This window comes from Trichoderma gamsii (genome assembly GCF_001481775.2).
Source record: "Trichoderma gamsii strain T6085 chromosome Unknown Scaffold_2.2, whole genome shotgun sequence".
Taxonomy (NCBI): Eukaryota; Fungi; Ascomycota; class Sordariomycetes; order Hypocreales; family Hypocreaceae; genus Trichoderma; species Trichoderma gamsii.
The window spans coordinates 1018937-1037385 of NW_020171339.1; the positions used below are offsets into that span (position 1 = coordinate 1018937).

General features: G+C 49.6%; 7 protein-coding genes across 7 annotated transcripts; 4 read left to right on the forward strand and 3 right to left on the reverse strand.

The window, feature by feature from the left end:
• Nucleotides 1–379: 379 nt before the first annotated feature.
• TGAM01_v200835 (hypothetical protein) lies at nt 380–2292 on the forward strand (the record flags this gene model as incomplete). Its single annotated transcript, XM_018808920.2, has 5 exons — nt 380–451; nt 577–727; nt 803–1254; nt 1316–1548; nt 1608–2292. 5 exons carry the CDS (start codon nt 380–382, stop codon nt 2290–2292), a joined length of 1593 nt encoding a protein of 530 aa, XP_018657910.1.
• A 623-nt stretch (nt 2293–2915) lies between these two features.
• Nucleotides 2916–4924, forward strand: TGAM01_v200836 (hypothetical protein; the record flags this gene model as incomplete). The annotated part of the gene is made up of 4 exons (XM_018808919.1): nt 2916–2961; nt 3101–3211; nt 3270–3463; nt 3551–4924. The coding sequence occupies 4 exons, from the start codon at nt 2916–2918 to the stop codon at nt 4922–4924; spliced, it is 1725 nt and encodes a 574-aa protein (XP_018657909.1).
• A 406-nt stretch (nt 4925–5330) lies between these two features.
• Nucleotides 5331–5868, reverse strand: TGAM01_v200837 (40S ribosomal protein S20; the record flags this gene model as incomplete). The annotated part of the gene is made up of 3 exons (XM_018808918.1): nt 5331–5415; nt 5493–5716; nt 5827–5868. The coding sequence occupies 3 exons, from the start codon at nt 5866–5868 to the stop codon at nt 5331–5333; spliced, it is 351 nt and encodes a 116-aa protein (XP_018657908.1).
• A 489-nt stretch (nt 5869–6357) lies between these two features.
• TGAM01_v200838 (hypothetical protein) lies at nt 6358–8429 on the forward strand (the record flags this gene model as incomplete). The annotated part of the gene is made up of 2 exons (XM_018808917.1): nt 6358–7499; nt 7586–8429. The coding sequence occupies 2 exons, from the start codon at nt 6358–6360 to the stop codon at nt 8427–8429; spliced, it is 1986 nt and encodes a 661-aa protein (XP_018657907.1).
• A 485-nt stretch (nt 8430–8914) lies between these two features.
• TGAM01_v200839 (DNA polymerase epsilon catalytic subunit A) lies at nt 8915–15704 on the reverse strand (the record flags this gene model as incomplete). The annotated part of the gene is made up of 3 exons (XM_018808916.1): nt 8915–14814; nt 14878–15023; nt 15097–15704. 3 exons carry the CDS (start codon nt 15702–15704, stop codon nt 8915–8917), a joined length of 6654 nt encoding a protein of 2217 aa, XP_018657906.1.
• Nucleotides 15705–16189: 485 nt separating this feature from the next.
• On the forward strand, nt 16190–16781 carry TGAM01_v200840 (hypothetical protein; the record flags this gene model as incomplete). Its single annotated transcript, XM_018808915.1, has 2 exons — nt 16190–16460; nt 16543–16781. 2 exons carry the CDS (start codon nt 16190–16192, stop codon nt 16779–16781), a joined length of 510 nt encoding a protein of 169 aa, XP_018657905.1.
• A 393-nt stretch (nt 16782–17174) lies between these two features.
• On the reverse strand, nt 17175–18053 carry TGAM01_v200841 (hypothetical protein; the record flags this gene model as incomplete). Its single annotated transcript, XM_018808914.2, has 1 exon — nt 17175–18053. The coding sequence occupies one exon, from the start codon at nt 18051–18053 to the stop codon at nt 17175–17177; it is 879 nt and encodes a 292-aa protein (XP_018657904.1).
• Nucleotides 18054–18449: the final 396 nt, after the last annotated feature.

The window sequence follows — 18449 nt, forward strand, 5'->3', positions numbered from 1 at the left end:
CATCCCATGTCATCAGCTTTGGCAGCAAAAGCCTGCATCCGGGGCATGTTGGACGAGACAATCGATAAGCCTCTGCGGCGTGTGTGCCGTGGAAAGCCGATGATGCAAGCATTCAATGGGCTGTGAATAATGCTGGAGAACTGGGGTAGCTGTTTGATAATACTTAACTTCTTAATGGCGGCGGGCTAGTCGGGATTCATGAAGCTTTTTTGGGTGCAATATGGGGTTTGCTATTCGGGGCAGGCTGTGAATAAAGTGTGTTTCTTTTCCCTCTTATTTCTTTCTTTTTCCCTTTCCTCTGTCTTTCTTCCAATCGTCTTTTTTGTCTTTCTGGGTAGAGTTTCACATACGACCAGTGGATGGTTTGAACTCTGCAAAGATGTTGCAATCATTTAGCCTACAACATGTTCTTGCATGGCTAGGGATTCTGCTTGGCGGCGGAGTCTTCTATGTAAGTTCTTTGACGCTGTAGAATGGGGAGGATGTGCAATACAGAGCTCTACGCCGTGTAGAAATTGCGAAATAAGAAGCTCTGGCAGGCCCTGAAAGTCCGGTGGTGCTAACATGGAAATCTAGGTCTTTGCCATCATCACCTACCGCATTTTCTTCCACCCTCTTGCAAAGTACCCGGGCCCTCTCATCGCAAAGGTCACAGATGCCTACCAGCTCTACTACGCCTGGAGGGGCGATCGCCACCTTCAGTTCTGGCGTCTGCACCAGAAGTACGGTAAGATACATCTTATAAAATGAACGCTGAAATGAGACGGCGAGAGTCGCGACTAACATACGCTGTTTCGCAAAGGCAAAACCGTCCGCTTTGGCCCCAACTCCCTCTCATTCAGCACCAACCAGTCGCTGCAGGACATTTACGGCTTCAAGGCCAACGTCCGCAAGTCCGAGTTCTACGACTCCTTTGCCCACCCCGTGCACAACACGCACAACACTCGCGACAAGGGCGTCCACGCCCGCAAGCGCCGCGTGCTCTCCCACGCCTTCTCCGAGAGCGCCATGAAGGATATGCAGCGATTCATTCTCAACAATGTGCGCTTGTTCTGCGAGCAGATTGGCATCGAGGATGGCGGCGCCGACTCCAAGGGCTGGACTCAGCCGCGAAAGATGGATGACTGGTGCAATTACCTGGCCATCGATGTCCTTGGTGATCTGTGCTATGGCAAATCATTCCGCATGCTGGAAAGCGAGGACAACCGCTTTGCCCTGGGCTTGGTCGAGGCCGCCACCACCAGACACCTTGTTGTAAGTCAATGATGCTCTACGATGCGAATTGTGAAAAGACATTTGTTAATCATGAGAACAGTGCGGTACTATGCCCATCGTCAACAACCTCGGACTCGACAAGTACATGTTCCCTGCTCTGGCCGCTGGACGTGCTCGCTTCATGGCCTACAGCAAGGCCCAACTGACGGAGAGAACTAAGCTTGGTGAGGATGCGGACCGTCGCGACTTCTTCTGGTACCTCCTCAAGGCTCGTGATCCCGAAACTGGCGAGGGCTTTACTACTCCTGAACTCTGGGCTGAATCCAACTTGCTGTAAGCTTTTCTCCATACCTTACATACACTGGTGAAGTTAATGCTGACTTGTAAAATAGCATCATTGCCGGATCTGATACAACCTCCACTGCCATGGCCGCTACCCTGTTCTACCTTACCCGCAACCCCGCGGCCATGAAGAAGGTTGTCGAGGAAATCCGAGGCAAGTTCAACGACGTCGAGGAGATTGTCCAGGGCCCTGCTCTTTCATCCTGCTCCTACCTCAAGGCTTGTATCGACGAGGCTATGCGCATGTCTCCCTCTGTTGGCGGTATTCCTCCTCGGGAGGTCATGGCTGGCGGTGCCACCATTGATGGCGAAGTGCTTCCCGAAGGCACCGTCGTCGGAACTGCCCACTACAACATCCACCACAACGAGGCCTACTATCCCCAGTCATTCACCTATGTCCCTGAGCGCTGGGTTGCCGGCGACATGAACCCCATCACCGGAAAGCCAACTACCAAGGAGGAGGTTGAGAGGGCACACAGCGCTTTCGTCGCCTGGAGTCTTGGACCCCGTGGATGCATTGGCAAGGCTATGGCCTATGTTGAAATGACCCTGTCTCTTGGCCGAGCTATCTACTTGTATGACATGCGACGAGCCGTTGGTGTCCAGGACATCTCTGAAGGCCACCCAGACCTCGAGTTTGGACGACACCGCGAAACTGAGTTCCAGCTGAGGGACATCTTCACCAGTGGCAAGTGCGGACCTCTTGTTGAGTTCCGACGTGCCGAGAAGGCTTAAATTTTCACTTATGGCTTCATGTACTTTATGACGTTGTTGGATGGGATATCGATGACCAACTTTTTTTTGGATATGACTTGTATTGACAAAGGAAACTGAGATCGCGTGGAGATGACAAGTGCGAAAGAACATATACAGAAGCATGCAACTGTCAAGGCTCATGCGAGGAAATAAAAACTAAAAGAGACAGAAAAAAACTCAATAAAAACTGTTTAAATCAAAGACTTCATGATTGTATGCAACGTGAGTACGAATAAAAATTCTTGTAGATGTGCTACGTAGATTTCATCAACATTGGAGATCGAGCAGTCTGTATGTATAAACCTGTCTTACTGCCTAGAGCAAAGGGACGCTACAGTGGACGATTACGCTGTGATTGGCCGGTGTCTTTATTTTAGGCGCTGGAAGGCCGCTAAGTTGCCCAAGGCTGCACAAGGCTGCCTATCTTAGCACCTGCCTCTATTTATCTTCCATCGCCGGGCTTCAACCACTTCAACGCATCATTTTTTCCCCTCCTCTATTCTCGCGACACCGCCGTGACTTGGCGTTGAACAGGCGGCCTTTCGCGATGGCATAGCCGCTGCGATTACTTTATAAATATCATCCCACGCCGATTGCCTACCATGGCGCTATGCAGATTCTTCCAGCAGGGCTACTGCAAGTTTGGCAGTACGTGAACTTCCGACCGACGTCCCGATTCAGCTTGCTTGAGGATTAGATAGTGCAATGCTTTTTTGCCCGATGTATCAATTTCAAAAAGAGCTTAGCGAGATCGTCTAGGGAAGATGCTAATTGTAATCTGCCTTAGATAGTTGCCGATTTGAACATGTAAATCCTGGTGGTAACCGCAACCAGCCCTCCTCCAACCGCTTTGGAGCTCCCGGAGGAAACAACTCTAGCGGAGGCGATGCCACGTTTTGTAAGGCTCTTGACTCCGAATTCGCCCGAATAAAGCTGACTTTTATTAAAAAACAAAGCAAAGTACAATATATCGCCCGATGTCATTGAGAAGGACTTGACGACCGAAGCACCGCAATGGATCCTCTCGGCCTATGCCCCGGGGCGAGACGCTCCAGACCAGCTCTTTGGAGGATACCCTCGTGAACAGAGTTTTGAAGAATTAAGGCTCCATTATATGGTCGGAAAAGCATCAGGGAACGAGCAACAAGCTGTAAGTCATCTCGACTCTGCTGCATTCGCTTACATCGCATGGTCATGGAGCAATGCAATCGAGAGTATACTAACCCAAGGCACCCAGTTGACCGAAGCGCAACAACTATGGCAAAATGCGAAGCAGCAGATGGAAAATGCGGCGCGAAATCCGAACGAGGCGGCACAATTCATCGTTGGAGGAGAAAACCGCCATCCGAATAGACTTGATATATGCAGGGAAGGAACACAAGGCGCGCCGTTTGGAGAATTTCTGGTTGGAAAGAGACCGAATCCAGCGGTAAACGCATTTGGAGGAAATACTTCTATGGCGACGACGACAAGTTCTTTTGGGCAGCCGTCTGCGCTGGGACAGGCATCAAATCCGTTTGGCGCGCCTTCGCAACCTACGTTTGGCCAGCCATCTCAGCCCACATCAGCATTCGGACAACCGACCCAGACAACGTTGGCCTTTGGCCAGCCATCACAGCCAACATCAGCTTTTGGCCAGCCGTCTATGCTTGGGGCCAAGCCTAGTCCATTTGGTGCTCCAGCGTTTGGCCAAGCACCCCAACCAAATACCCAGAGCAATCCATTTGGCCAGCCACAGGCACAGCAGACCCAAGGAAGTGCTTTCGGCCAAACCAGCCAACTTGGCCAGAAGCCGAATCCATTTGGGGCTTCGACGACTGCAGCACCGAGTGGTTTTGCCTCAGCAGGCAACAACGCTACGCCAGCTGCCAACCCCTTTGGCGGCTCAAGTGCTAGCCAAGGCGGCACTACATCAAGTCCTTTTGGATCAACCCCCACGAACCAGCCTAACAACGCTCCTAATCCCTTTGGCCAGCCGACAACTTCAACCGCCTTTGGAAAGCCATCTGCTCCTGCCGCCAACCCATTTGGAGCCGCACCACAAGGACCAGCATCAAATGCTACCAATCCGTTTGGCCAACAGCCTTCCCAGCAGCAGTCGGCATTTGGGGCACCGACAAACCAGAACTCTGGAACGAGCTTTGGGCAGAACAATGCAGGTTCATTTGGACAGCAACAACCCAATGCAAATCCATTTGGCCAGCCTCAGGCAAATGGTGCCCCTTCTCAACCCAATCCGTTCGGTGCGAATCAGCAGCCCCAAGCAGCCGCAGGTGGCAACAACCCCTATCCCCCGAGTAGTAAAAGACAACATCCACCTGTCGAGAGCTATAGTTCAAAGTCAATGGATGGACGGCTTGTTCAATTCAAAGGGAAGCCCGTCACTTATAAAGATGGTCAACCTGGTATCAAGGAATTCAACGGTACCTGGACGCGAATATGGTTCCCCAACGGCCCTCCAGGATACAATAGGGACACTGAACTAGCTCTGGAGGAATACAGCGACACAGTAAAGGCGCAATGGAATAAATTTGGACAGACAGGAACATTTGCCGATGGGCTAATGCCAGAGCTACCGCCACCACGAGTATGCACTCGTTGGGACTTTTAACCAGCTTGGATCGAACGACATACCTAACACTGTTGGGGCTCAAATGGATATGGAATGAAAGGGGATATGATCAAACAGATTAATACGGCGTTTATCGATATGGTTTCGTGTTCTATATATAAGGCAGATATTGCAGGGCGTTTAGCCGGCTTCGCTACTACTATGACTGGATTTTTTTCCGCAGATTTGAATTCGCGAATTTAGTTTGAGAATACGAATACTATGAAGAATGGATTATGCATGTCATATGAGAGAGACAGTCACGATTGTTGCAAATAGGAGAGACAAAAATGTATGTCGTAAACCAGTTTATTGTTAGAAGCCTATCGGAGTCGAGAGAGGGTTTAATTTCTCCCAACGTCAAGGTATCGGTCACTCCAACGTCTTTACGATATTGGAAATTCGCTTAAGCAGCAATGGTGACCTCAACCTCGACACCAGCGTCGATGTTGACAATGATCTGCTTGACGACCTCGGTGGGGGCGTGGAGGCTGCAAAGATGATATGTTAGCGACAAAGAGTCTTTGACAACACCAATGAGTCCAGAATGAGGAAGCAGGAGACGTACTCGATGAGACGCTTGTGGATGCGCATCTCGAAGCGGTCCCAGGTCTTGGAACCCTCACCGCAAGGGGTCTTGCGAGGAGTGACGGTCAGACGCTTGGTAGGCAGACGGACGGGGCCCTTGGCGCGGAGGTCCTTGTTCTTAGCACGGTCGATGATCTCGGTGCAGACCTTCTCGAGAACCTGGACCTTGCGGGAAGAAAGGGTGATGCGGATCTTGTGGCTCTTCTATAGCAATTGGACAATAGAGGTTAGCTTCTGGCTCTCCTTTCTCCTTCTCGAGATGCGATCATAGGTATAGCAGTTGTCGCAACGGATTCGGGATATAAGAGACTAACAGCCGGCTCCTGGACATCCTTGTCGTTCTTCTGGTAAGACATTTTGACGGCTTCACGACTCGAACGGATCGTTTAGTTGAGGTTGAATGGGTGCGACCTGCGTTGCGGCAAAGTGATGAAGCTGTTTATTCGTTGATGCTAATGTAAGAAAAAAAAGGAACCAATATCGCGGATACCTTTTTTTCATTTTTGGTGGGGTCGCAAATTCGCCCAGCTAGGGCTTTGGCTGTGCGAGGCGCTAAGCTTGATGAGGGAATGGCGCTTGATTTATTGCGGCGCTGTGATTGGCCGATGGGAGAGATTCGTTTAAGCCTGGGGGATGTGGATCCTGGAATATGCCGTTAGCAGCATAGCTGCGAGCCTTGCAATGAATCATCCGGCGATGATGGGGGCGATGACAAGTGAGAAGCTTCAGGCGGCGAGGGGCTTTATTTAAATATTTGAACGGCGGCTGCTTTGTCGCTGCTTCTGTTGCTGATACTGCATCTCACAAGGAAATCTTTATTTTCTTTCTCAAAATCGTCCACAGCAATGGCTTCTCTCCCGCCCTTTGCGCCGTTTCCAAAGGCCTCATGGCGGCAGCACATCTCATCTGACGACTGGGATGCTCTATCGGAAGCTTGGACTGCGCTGTCGCAAGCTTATCTGGACCTGGAAGATGCGGCGTTCAAGCGAGCAGCTGCAGGAGATGAGTCTCTGACGTTGTTTGTATCGACATTTGTAGAGGAGACGGCTACAGAGTCTGGCGCAAGGACAGCATCACCGCGGCTGCTGAAGACGATATTCCGCCTCATCTCACGGCTTCTCACAGTATCGCCGCCGCCTGGGCTATTAGACGTGAAATTTTTGGCCGGGTTTGCAAAGATATTCCCAAAGAAGCACACGGGGCCTCTATTTTCACAGTTATTCGCTTCTCACGCCACTCCCATCGAATCCTCCTTACTGTCTCTCAAAAAGCTCCTCATTCCACAGCTCGATGCCGGAAGCAAAGGGGACCTAAGACTTGTCGAAGCAGAGCTGATACGTTTAAATCCGCTGCTACACGTTTCACCTCATGCGTGTATACTCCTCCTGGCTGGATCCGACTTCTTTGACGGCCTGGTCACTTGTTTTCAGGTCATCAATCCTCCTCTTCGAAAAGCCATCATCACCACCGTCTACCTATGTCTCATTGGATTGATTGAGACTGAGCCTCCAAAGTGGTCCATGATTAGCGATCAACTATTCGCCATTCAAGCTGCAGCGGAAGCACACAAGAAGGGAACTCTGAATCCCAACGATTCTCTCGCGGCAGATCTTGTGACAAACACGCCCATCCTCAAAGCCTTGCTCAGAAAATTAGAATCATCGCCGACGGCGCCATCCAATCTCAAAGTCCGCATCACAGCACTGGAAGCATTTAAAACAGGCGTCATTGTTCGGCCAAAGAAATTAGTCAAGAGAAAAATAGATAAAGGAAAGGGGGTAGAGGCGGCTGAGGATGTACATGCGGAAATGCATATACATAAGATGAGCCAAATTACTAATATCCAGGATATCTTCCCAGACTTGGGGGCTGGATTCATAGCGAAATGCTTGGATGAGTACAACGACGACGTGGAAAAGGTCATTGCAAGTCTGTTTGACGAATCATTACCGCCCCATCTTGCTAATGCGGATAGGAGTGAGACACTGTGAGTTTTTAAAGATATCTTGGCATGATGAGATGATGAGATGGTGAGATGATGAGATGAATACGTGGCTAACATTACGATATTAGATCACATACGGAGCATGATGCTAGACCACATAAAGATCTTGCGCCACACTCTACACCACCTCAACTACCCACAAGACGAAATGTATTCGATGACGACGACTTTGACCGACTAATAGTTGATACTTCCAAGATTTCATTCGGCAAGAACCCAGAAAAGACTGCCGATGACATCCTCAAAGACAAATCCACTGCTCCAAACAAGGCAGCTATTTTATCCGCCCTCGCAGCGCTCGATCCAGATGATGACGAGCGAGACGACACCTACGATGCTGCAGACGTGGGAGGCACCGTCGACACAGGAGACCAGGAAGCCAACGGTGTCAACGACAGCAACGAAGAGCTTCTCTTCCGCGCATTCCAAGCGGACATTAGGATATTCGCCAGAGACGCGGACACAAGGAGAGGCGCCACCCGCGGAAAATTACGAGATGAAACGGGCATGGCTGATGAAGCCATCGAAGGATGGGCAGTGATGCTGCAGAGGAATCCCACGCAGATGAGGCGTCTGGAGGCCAAGTACGCCTGGAGCGGCCAACAGGCGCAACTCGATCGCAGTGCGTGGAGAGACAGCCCCGCCGGCTCAGGTGCCGAGGAGAGTGATCCCGACGGTGGTAACTCCAGCAACAGAGGTGGCGGCGGCGGCGGCAGAGGCGGCCGCGCGCGAGGAGGAGGTGGTCGCGGTCGTGGAGGCCGTGGCAGGGGAGGAAACGTCGCCGGGCCTTCGGGCGAAAAGGAAACAGAGGCGGCGAGGAGGAATAAGGAGTCGCATAAGGGATCGAGGGCGAATCACAATAGGAGAGATGCGAGGGCTAAGAAGATGGCCCGTGGAGGATTTGCTGGATGAAGATGAAGAAATGCCTAGGCAATCGAATCCGTTTTTCTTGGGTTGCCTGAAGGTGTTAAATGATAACAGGCGCAGATATGCCCTTGTTTCATAGAGAATTGATAGAAACATCAGGCATGAGTAATGAAAGCCAAGACAGAAAGGAGATACTTCTGTTAAATCGACGAACAAGACATATTCGATGGCTGACTGGCACTCTTTCTCTGCCATGCTTCACCAAATTCACTTTCCTGCTAATTCTTCCCACTTCATACTATTTCTGTTGGCCTGCCGGTTGATACATGGCAATAGAAACGGCAGTGCCATCTTGTACCGCAAAGAAGAAACTGTTCTTTTCAAAATATTCTGGCCCATATACATTGTATAATTACTATAAATTTAACAGCCAATATTGCTTCTCATAACCAGATTACCCGAAAACAACAACGCCAAGTCAATGCCACCTCCCTTCCCCAGCCCGGCCTTTCATGCCTTTTCTTTTTTCTTTACAACGCCTCAGACAACCCATCCACCACATTTCCAAGCATCCTCAAGCCGTAATACTTCGCTACTCGCCTCATAACAGCCAGTTTCCGCACAATCTCCTCCCGTGACAACACCTCCTTCCATCCACCACTGCAAGTGCAATGCTCCATAAAGTCATTCACCCTCAACGCACCGCACCGCTCACACTTGAGATCCTGACAAGACCACTCCGTCGTCCACCCCTCTACCATGGCGAGTAATCGCTCCTCGATGCTCACCCTATCATACTCGGTGTTGCAGAAGGCGCATTGCCAGCTCTGGCCACCGTTCTCTCCGGAAGAGCTAAACAAATCCTCGTCGCGGCAGAGATCCAGGTCACGCGTCATGGTACAGCTGTCACAAGACACCTGTAGCAGTTTGAGACTCTCTGAAGGGTTTGTAAACGTACCCTCTTTGGAAAATTCACGGATCTCGAATAGGGCGAGCAGCTCCTTGCGCAACAGTCTCGCTTCTAGTGTAATATTCTTGTCAAGAGACAGCACTTGCATGATTGACTTGACAAGTTCAAGAATTGGATTGCGTAAGGCGAGGTGTGAACCTGGCAGGGAGGGGAAGCTGTAGTCCTCTGCCAGTTCTGGATGCATGAGTTCGCGCTTCTGCTGATTGATGAGACCAACAATGACTTTCTTCATTGGCTTTTCAAAAGTCTTGCCAAGAATAATCTGAGTTTCGCCATCGGGATCCTGCTTCCGATTTGGCAGCTGAGTGAGCCGTGGAGTAGAGTCAGGATCATTGTTTTCTGGCCGCTTTAGCTTATGCATGAGCTGGATGAATTCAATCACCCAATCCTGGAAAATGGGCTGCAGACGAACGGGCAGGAATGTTGCCATCTGCCAGTGCATGATAGTCTCCAAATCCTGCTCTTCAGATTCTGCAACCACTTGAGTAGCCCGGCCGCCGTAGTTGAACTCATCGTACCATACCAGATAGTCCCAGTACTCCTTGATCTCCAAGTCAATGAAATGGAATAAAGACTTGCTCTTGATTGACTTGATGATGTACTGGCTATAAGCATACGCATTGCCAACCTCGGCCTTGGTCGTCTGAAGAATCAGTCGGTTGGCGCTTGCAAAGATGACTTGTGAGCCGACGCGCCTGAAATCTGACATGAGCTGCTGGAAGGCTTTCCGCGACATCATTTGCACGTAGTAATGCAGTGCTCGATCGTACATGAACGAATCTGGATTCTCAACCCATCGGACAAGATGTTGAACGAGTACGTCGGCCATGGTACTGCCTTTGCAAGCTTCCGCCCACCATGCCTTGACCATCTCACGAAGAACTAATACTCCGGCGTTCGCAAATCCATTCTCTGAAGCAAGGATCTCAGACCCATCAGCTGTAGGGTTGAATGATATTGATTCAGCGCCTTCGAGTTCGTTGATCAAAGACGATGTTAGAATCGTATTGATGGTAAGATTTCGGATATCCAGGTCAATGCAGACCGATGAAAACGTTCCGGGGTTATTGATACTAGGCATCTTGACCGTGTCGAGTGAGCCGGTAATATCATCCTTTTCATAACCGGCATGATCTGGCCGAGGGTCTGGTGACCACCACAACACCACCCCGTTCGCTTGTAGCCGTCGAGCATAAGCAATGTCAATCAAGAACCGAGGGTCATCACGCTCGAGATTACACAGCGGTACATCGCCGTAGCGTGCCAGAGCTGTGAGATGCAAGATCCAGGAGCCTAGCCCTAGGTAATGCCCAACTAGACGTCGCGCAACGACCGCTTGCCAGCCCAAAGGTGGTAATGAGCTATCAGAGGCGTCATATTTGAGAGGCAATACGGGAAACTCGCCCAGAATGGGGACGTCATGGACAAGGAGGTTGTGCTGAGACGATTGAATCACCATCATTTGTGGTCGTGATTCGTCTTTGCGCAGTTTCCTCACAACATCGGCTATCTCCAAATGCGCTTTGCGCCGTGTTGTCACTTGAGTAATCTTGAAAGTAACCTTCTCTTGGTAACTGAAACAATCCTGCCAATTCGTACCCGCAGCTTCTTCCGCTCTCCTTGCAAGCAGTTCCGAGTACATTCTCGTGATATTGGGGAGATCTGAGCCAGAATCTCTTCCCTTCTGCAGTATCACGACGTAAGCCTGATCGCTTGTAGTAGAGAATAAGCCGAATATTTGGCGATCTCCCGCAGTAATGTGAGATACATAGATATAAGCCAACGGAGACGACTCCAGATACGTCTTTGGTTTGATAGGTCGTTTCAGACCCATCAGATCGAATCCCTGCTCAAGACCTTTACCAAGAACTGCCTCCTGCTGCTCGTCAATAGTGCAGAGATTACCTAGTCGAAGGACTGCGCGAATATTCAAGGGCACCTGCTTTTCATACACACCCTCGACACTAGGATGATTGAACAAGAGTGAAAATTTCTCCGCCTCGTTGAAGTATACGTCTTCTGGCACAGTGAGTTTGAAGAGATGCTTGGATTGATGGCCGTTGGGAAGAGTATAATTGACTTGCTCAACCTCACACCCAGGAATCTCGACGTCTGGTAGCTCTTCTTTCTTAAGGTTGAGGAAGACTTGTCGAGGAACATTAATCTTCAGTGTGTGGATCTTCGCATCTATCAACACGTGCGCTGTTACAACGCCAGGGGTATCGGTGGCCTTGAGGTGAAGAAGTTGCCATGTGTTCATGAACGTAAAATGCGCCTGTTTCATGAATGTTTGCTGAATGTTGCTGTTTGCGTTGCTTCGTCTCTCGCCAAACAGCTGCCTCCTCCGAATACGTGCTTGCTTCTGCAGTTTCCACTTCTTCTTCTGATACTCTAAGAATCCGACGTAGTCGTCTGATGGACCAGGCATGTTGTCTGGCAAAGCGGCCATTGGATTGGGATTCTCCGCTGGCTCGGGAGACTTTCGTTTCTGAGAAACGGCCGGTGGTTGTGACGATGCAATAAGTTCACCGAGTTGCTTTGGTTTAAGCAGCTTGGCGCCAAAGTCCTCCATGTCTTCTGCTCGATTAATGTTTGTAATATCTGCTAACGGTTCTTTGCTGCTAAAGAGGTCTGTAAGTTTCTTTTGCTTCATCTTATCATCCTTGATATTGATTCTTCGTTGAAGCCAATCAGGATGAGGAACTCTGGGTACGGGATTGCGGACTTTCTGTAACGCGGCAGGAATGGTGATGAGCTTTTGGATCACAGATCCAAGACGCTCCGAGTAATAATCCCAATCTAGAAGGGCTCGAGGATCGGTATCTGCAGGCTCCTCCTTGAGCCACTTCTTTAGATATGTTCGCTTCACAGTCTCTTCCGCAGAGAAGATTGCTACAGGCACAGCTCGTTCTGTAACAGGAGCATTTCGTGGCCGAGAACAGATGATGAATTTACAATTCAGACCTTTGTCTTTTACCATCTGCTCACCTAAAAAGTCGGCGAGACGTCGTGCAGTTGTGATACTGGTAGACTTTTGACTTCCATATTCTTCCAACGTTTTGGACATGCTTCGGTTTTCGGAAATCAGCTCCATCAGTTCTTCGTCAGCTAGGGTAGATCCTTTATTATCCAACACGTCTAGCCATTGATTTGCAACCTTGGCAACGGCTTTGTAACATTGCGTCAAATCTTCTCCTTCCAAGAAAAATTTGAATATCTGCTGTTGGAAGATCTTAATGAGCTTAAGCTCACCACGACGTTTAACCTCAAATCCTTTCAATTCTGCCAGACTGCCGTCATCATTGAACACGGCGTATCGCTTCTTCAAATTCTTATCCTCCTCTTTCGAAGTGGGCAGAATCATTGCCCTATAGGGACCATCAACTTCGAAAAAGATGGAATTGTCGCTATGAGTCTCGTATTTATGAGTCTTGTCATCCACCAAAGTCTGATACTGGTGGTTGGTGAATTTGTCATGCACAAGATGGTTAAGCATGACGCAGGGATATGATATGTTCAGCTTTTTGCCATTCTTCAGCTTGAACGCAAAGTTCTCTGGGAAAGAAGCGGGAAGCATGCACCAAATACCGTCTGTATCCAGCTCGAGGGGTCTTCCAAGGCGTTCAACAAGCTGACGAGCAAGTTGAATAATCGTGGCTCCTGTCAAGCATGTAACACCCGCCATTTCCATAGAGTACCATCGAGAACCTTTTCTCATGACGTATCCGTAGAAAGAGTTCAGAATAACCTTGTGCGCAAGCTGTAGAGAATCGTATAAAATGATCATCTTTTTGGCATCGTCAATCTCATTGCCGGGTGCTCCAGATGACTTTAGCGCATCCGTTTTCCCCTTCCACACTTTGGCTTTGCCTTTGTAATCGTAACGACGATCACGAAAATCACGGACGGTATTGATATAGAAAGGATTCTCACGCTGACAAATAATTGCTTCGCGAACAATGGTAGTAGAGTCGTGAATCTTGTGGTATACCTTCTGAGAGTAGAGTTGAAGACGCTTCCTCACTAAATTTGCTTGCTCATCTGCCGACAAATCTTGAAATGTCCTCGGTGGAGCATAAGGTGTTTTCCCAGGAAACTTTTCATTCTCAAGAGCATGCCGAATCATGTTATACTCGTCCCTTTTGGCAGGGATATACTCTCCTCTCCAGGCCCAAGGTAATCGTCGATCGCATGTCTTGCCTGGCCGATTGAAATCACAAGCCGCGCAATCTGATTCTGAAATCATGGAGTCCGGTTGCAATCGATTTGTTGTCATAATGTTTGGATACATAGAGGCGACGTCCAAGTGGTAGATGAGCGGCCTTTCGTTTCGATTTGGCGTCTCTTTCAAGGCCTCAAGCTTGCTCTTAATCTGCTGCTTGACCTCATCATAGTTGGTAACATCGTCTAGAGACTTATTCTCCTCAACGGTGATGACGAATTTCAACGCATTGTCCAAATCTCGCAGGAGCTCATTAACTGCGCCGGGATCGACGGCAAAATTGACGGGAATATCAGATCGAAAGACGCCAGCTTCAATACTCTCGACGTGGCCGCCGACATACGTCTCAGAGTCGAGAAGGTGGCCATCCCAGAAAGCTTCTTTCGGAGTTACGTGCTTATTCGGTAGTACAATCTCCTTTTGGTATGCTTGAACCATCAGAAGCATCTCACAGAGCGTACCGGTACCTTTCCTTAGGACATCGTCTCCTCCCAATGGCAGAATTGTGCAGAGAGAGAAGATGAAAGGATGTACATACTTCATGTACAGATAGTAGGTTGCAACAGCATCGGAAACTGAGTACTCTGCCAACGTCTGTGGTCGCTCTTGCGCATATGGCGTCATCAATTCGGGATCGAGTTCATCGGGGTCATATCCGAGCTTGGCGACTGTAACGGCCTTCAAACCTCGAGATCCTTGGGGCAAGTAAGAATCTCGGTTGACCCAATGGAAGCAGTCCATATGAACACTATAGTTACACTTGAACTGGTCTTCGCTGTCTCTCTTCCAACCAATCTCTTGGTACATGTCGATGCCATTTATGCTCGCTCTCGTCTCGACAAAAGGCCAATCAAAGAAGTCACCGTTGTAAGTCGCAATGACGGTAGGGCGCGCCTCTTTGATATGAAGAAAGAATCTTTCGATAAGGGCTTTTTCATCCGGCTCATTGAAAATCATGAAAGGTCCAGGATACTCGGGCTTTGGGGTGTAGTCGAAATCGCCAATGTCCTCAGAAATAATTTCTCTATTTGTGATCAGGAATCCTTGGCCATCAATCATGTATGATATCATCATAATCTGATCGGTAGCGGCGTCGGGGAATTTCAGGGGCAGTTTCGATGTTTCGATATCGTATGCCATAACAACCGGATCGGCTGGTAGGGATCTGTCCTCGTTTGGTATAATCTTCGTGATGCCATGCTTTGCTTCGACAAAATACCACTTTCCGGCTCGTATATCTGGAAAAGATGGTTAGCCGAACCGCTGAACCCCGAGATCTTGCCATACACAAGGTCATATACCTAAGTCTATCATTACTCTAACATGGTATGGAACATCGTATTCGCGAATGTCAACGATGAAATCGCTCGCCTCAGAAATAGAATTACTGGCGTTTCGCTCGTCATCTCGTAAATCATTATCAAAAAGATCGAAGTCGCCGCTCATTCTGTAGCCGTAAGTGTTATAAACTTCAACCTAAAAGAAAAGACCCCGCCACGATGTCTTTCGATGGTACTTACGTCGCAACCTCGGCATATGCATCCATGGCATTCATATTCTTCCTATTCTTCTCCGCAATCGGCATGATGTCTCTTCTTGCGGACATTAGGTCGCTGACGTTGGCAAACTTGAGCTCGATGAATGTCCGTCGGTAGCCCATCAAATGATTCGGCATGCTGAGATCTTCCTTTTCCATTCTCCTGACGGACTTTACAACTCCACCGCCAGGCACCCTCTTCACCCATTCCTCAACTTCAGACTCTCGGCCTTTTTTGACCGCGATTATAAAGTAAGGATCATACTCGACCGTAGCTTTGAATGTGCTCCCATCGAGTTCTATAAAGTAGCAGTCCAAAGCTGCTCGGCCACCTGGTATCCTCTCGTCCTCGATAGAAGTGGGCTGAACGTTGACTAGCCACCCTTCTTTCCTCTTCCCACTTTCATAACGGGCAAATCCCATCTTGTCGTCAATGCTTTGGGCCAAACGAGTACGCTCCCACTTTTCATCTGCAGAGGTACCTTCGGCCCTCGAGGACGCAGCAAAAGTTCGGGTTTTTGGGCCATGGTATGCAGCTTTGCCCCCTTTTTTGTAGCCCTTTGCTGGGCGGCGCAGAGATGTGTTCGGCATCGCAAAGGCGTTAAGGAGGGGTCGCTGCCAATTTGGCAATCAGAGAGCTCGAACTTAATCGGTTGATAGCCTCGTCATGGATTATGATATTCTGCACCAATTTGCTATGATATCGATGGGGTCGTCTCGAAGTAGCTGCTATCTTCGTGTCTGCAGTGCAGAATGTGCAATGGTTGGCCGGGCAAGTAAACAAAATCGAGTAGTGGCCCGTACCAAACGACACTCGCTCGCAGAGGATCTTTCGCGAAGATGTGTGTGGGCAGCTATCAGGGAGACGCGTTGGTACGCGCTGATACGCGACTCAGTCTGGCTAGTAAGCGCCACACCTTTAATTGATTTTCAGCCACAGAAGAGCTCAGCACAGCCACAGCCCACTCTGAAGCACCAATTCGACGATAAATCGTGCGAGCGTCATAACTGCTGCCAGTCGATTCCCAGGCCCCAGATCGTCCATGCTACAATTTCGACAAGCAAGGTAGCCAGAAATGGCCCCGACCAATGACAATGAGCGGCCCAATCCGAACGAAAAGGTTCTGCATGTGTGGTCCAAGCCGATAGCAGAAGGCGATCAGGTTCCAGAGTCGGCCAAGAACCCTGATGGAACTCCGAATTCTCAGACTGCGTTTTCAGCAGCGGTCTCTATGATAAAGAAAGAGGACTTTACAAACATTGCGAATACACCGTGTGCGCGGCAAGGACTGTTGACTGGCATTGGAGCTGGGGCTGGCCTTGGCGGCTTGAAATTTGTGCTTCAAGGTACGCTGGCGACCGCATCTTTAATACCAAGAGTACTCTGGTGGAGGACGAAGCTGGTAGCTAACAAATTCTTCTATTGCAGGCAATGCCGCCAAATCTGCCAATTGGGCAGTTGGATTCTTCATGTTAGGTAGCATCGCCTCCTACGAATACTGCCAGTACCTGCGGCGTTCCGAGAAGATCCAGATGAAGCGACACATTGAGGTGGTCACGCAGAACAAAAAAGAGCAGGCAAAGAAGCTGGCCGAAGAGAGGCGTGAGCAGCAGAGGATAGAGGAGGAGCAAAAAGCCCGAAATCGAGCCTGGTATAAGATTTGGTGAAGCTTACCTAGGCAGATGTGCTGCCTTGTACCATTATGTGTATGAATACAAGAATAAGAGATTCCACTTGGATATTACGGCCGGTTTCTGTTCAATACGATATTATGAGGAGGGTTGTCAAAAGCGTATATATAAGGAATTATCCATAATCCCCTCAGAAGGATCGGAAGTCCTGAACTCATTCCTTGGCTGCTGTTCGCAAACAGTACCAGTGTCCCAAAAGTCCCAACGCCGCCAGCCCATGCCCCTTGTCTGCCTTGAGAGCATTGCAAAAGTATTTCGTTCAAGCCATCAAGTCCCATCAAACGCCGTCATTCATCTGATATCGTTTTGATATCATTGCCCATGCCAAAATGTTGCTTCCCAGTTTGCCAATCATCAATAGTATCATAATCATGCCGTCATTGTAAGGTTTCTGCTCTCGCCATCTGTAAATCTGACTTTCCTTGAGGGGAGAGACTTGTGATCCCGCCTAGCGGGTGTAGCAACATCCCCTCGACGTCTCTGACTCCTCTTATTCCTTGCCTCGTTCTCTTCTCGTTTTCTGTATTCTGCCATCTGCTGCCGCCTCTTCATGACCCGTGCATGAGCAAGCGCTGGAGTGGGCTTAAATCCAATGCCATTAATGCCAGTGCCGTCGTCATCCTTATCATTCGGGTCGTAAATAGTGATTTCGTCCTCATGCCATGTTAACGAGGCTCGCAGAGGATCTACAACCTCTGCTTCATCATCGGCCTCGGACAGTCCCTCATGGGGATGCCCCTTTTTGAAACGCAGGGGCGGGGTGCCGGCTCTCTTGTTTCTAGACTGGGACTCGGATAGGCGGTTGATGGATGGATACGTGTTCTGGAGTAGACCTTCAGTTGACGGGTGTGGAACCTCTAGCTGCAACGAAGGGTGAAGAGCCGTTTCCATCACTTCGCCCGTTCCCATCTCTGGCTTCAGCTCTGTCTCTGGCTGTAATGCTAGCTCTGGCTGTGGGATTAGGGCTGGTTGCATCTCTGCAATAGTATGGGCACCTTCGTCTGATCTGTGGCGTTTCCTGGTAGCTTCATCGAACTCTATGTCCATTTCATCAGCAGCTTCGACAACTCTGCTCCCACTGCCGAGAGCGAGACCGCGAAACCTATGTACAACGGTTGAGGAGTGTGGGCTGTTGTTGCCATCTTCCGGTGGGCCGGTCGCGGAGAGATCGAACGAAAATTTTAGCGGCGAAGGAGAAATATCAGACTCTCTCTTCCGCTTTGGTGTGGCATTTACAGATTCAGTCATGGTTTTCAGCCTTCTTCTAGGGTATCTTAAGGCCTGAGGCTGGGATTGAGAAAAGGCGCTGCGGGGAGAGAGTTGGAGAGGAGGTTGAGAGAAAGAGGCGTTAGCGGGTATCAGAATGGGGGCCGGAAAGCGGTCAAGCAGCCTCGCCGGCAAGGAAAAGGCTCAGTCTGAAGGGCTTCTGGAGGCGCAAGCAGGGATAAGTCTTCCAGCTACCTTATTCGTGATCGGACGAAAGGGCAGCATCAGTGGCACGAGCCGCATCAATCGTTTAAAGCTGTCAGAAACGCAACTGTCTGGGGTTGACTGGGCTGCGCGTCACAAGACCCGGCGGCGCCTCTGCGAATTCGACGCAGCGCCACGTGGAAAAGCAGCAGCGATCTGATGGCGCTCTGCAGC